The 1778-nt window shown below is 49.7% G+C and overlaps 1 protein-coding gene across 1 annotated transcript; it reads right to left on the reverse strand.

Annotated features, from left to right (window-relative positions):
• Positions 1-1278: 1278 nt before the first annotated feature.
• On the reverse strand, positions 1279-1776 carry LOC119309871 (eukaryotic translation initiation factor 3 subunit G-like). The gene has a single exon (XM_037585774.1). The coding sequence runs from the start codon at positions 1774-1776 to the stop codon at positions 1303-1305; it is 474 nt and encodes a 157-aa protein (XP_037441671.1). The 3' UTR covers positions 1279-1302.
• Between the last annotated feature and the right edge of the window lie 2 nt (positions 1777-1778).

Consider the following 1778-nt stretch of genomic DNA (forward strand, 5'->3'; position numbering starts at 1 on the left):
GTATAGACCGTGGTGTTTTTTGCTCTCCCGTTGCAGCACACGGGTATGTTTGCTATACAATAAGGGCATTTCTAACTGATCCCCTATAACCGGTCAGTGGAGTATATTTAGCCGATCCCCAATCCGGCCTAATGGAGTATAATGGAGTAAAAAGGGGGACCGACCAATATCGAGTGGAGTAAAATTATACTCCATTATAATTGGGGAGTAAAATTGGGGGTCTGCGGCTGCTGTCGCCGCCGCCAGATTTGGCATTTCCGGCCACCAGCGGCTGTGCCTTGGCATGGCTTGGCCGGGAAGAGGCCCACACAACCCCGGAAAAGCCTCTACGCCGCATGCAGGTACCGGCTCTTCCTCTAGCCACTCTAATCGCTCCCGGTGTCGGTTCGCTGGCAAATACACGACCGACCGTCGTCCGGGCTCGGTGCTCGCGCATCAGTTCACCAGCTTGCAGCTACCGGTCATAGAATGCGAGACTGCACACGTCAAGTGGTGCGCCAAGTTTCTACCATGCCGAATCCTGGATGGGTGTTCTTCAAATGCACAAGCGATGGGTTATGTGCTTGTTTTGATTCAGTTTTTCACCGGATCCGGTTCAATTTCGGTAGCTCATTGATGCTCATCGATGTGTGTAGGATGATGTATGCTCGTTTTGGTATTGGGAAAAAGAATACATCGGTCTATTGATAGCACAAAAATTAGTAGATGTCCGTGCACTCGTTGCTAGAATTGAGGCTAAACATGAGACTAGATGTGAGATATAGAAGAAATTCGAGGGGAAGCAATGTCTACTTCTTTAGAATCAAAAAAGAAGAATGAAGTATGCAAAATCGAGAATCCGCAAATCAACAATGAAGGCATCGAGAAGATATTAGTCCAACTAGTTGGAGCAGTTATGGAAATTGGATATCTTCTAAAATGTCTAATTGTGGTTCTTATTTTCTTTGGTGTTGCTCTTCTAGCAAATAATTTGTAAATTATTATGTAATCTAATGTCGTTGAATGAAATAAAGAAGCAAGAAAATGTGTTTCGGTGGCCAAAATTGTAATGCAAATGAAAAAAAATTACTCCACTAAGTTTAGGGGATCGGCTAGGTCCGGTCAAAACTCAGTGAAGTATATATACTACACTAAGCCTTTTACTTCATTAACTTTCAGGGGATCGGTTAGAATTGGCCTAAAATAAGTATAATGGAGTTCACACCCATCATTTGCATAACAAGATGTAGACAAACATATAAGCCTTTCATTGGTCAAAATAGGTTTGTAATCTCACTGATTTCATAAAACGAGTACAAAGCTTTAGGCGCCGGGATAAAACCAGTCTATTCGTAAGCTATGGCCGTGAAGGCAATAGCAGTTGAGCTCGTCAATGGCCTTCTCGGCATCCTCCCGGCGCTCGAAGACCACGCATGCGAAGCCCTTGCACACCGCGGGAGCGTCCATTGCGACGTGCCACATCCTCAGGGGCCCGAACCGGGCCAAGAGCTCCGCTATGCGAGCCGGGCGCGGGCAGCGCTCCGGCAGGTTGGTGACGCGCACGAAGCGGCGCAGGAACGCGCGGTGGCCGGACGGCGCGTCCCTGTCGTCCCTCGAGGCGGCGAGCCTCGCCTTGCACGGCACGTACCCGGCCGAGGACACCAGGTAGTCGTAGGGGCAGGAGAGCTCGCCGTGCTTCTCCACCGCGTCCTCTTCCCCGCAGATGCAGCACGACTCGGCGTTCGGGTCCTTCCAGAAGTTGATGGCCGCAGCGCGCGCGCTCGCGTCGTGTGCCATGT

The sequence above is a fragment of the Triticum dicoccoides genome, chromosome 5B (assembly GCF_002162155.2).
Source record: "Triticum dicoccoides isolate Atlit2015 ecotype Zavitan chromosome 5B, WEW_v2.0, whole genome shotgun sequence".
NCBI lineage: Eukaryota > Viridiplantae > Streptophyta > Magnoliopsida > Poales > Poaceae > Triticum > Triticum dicoccoides.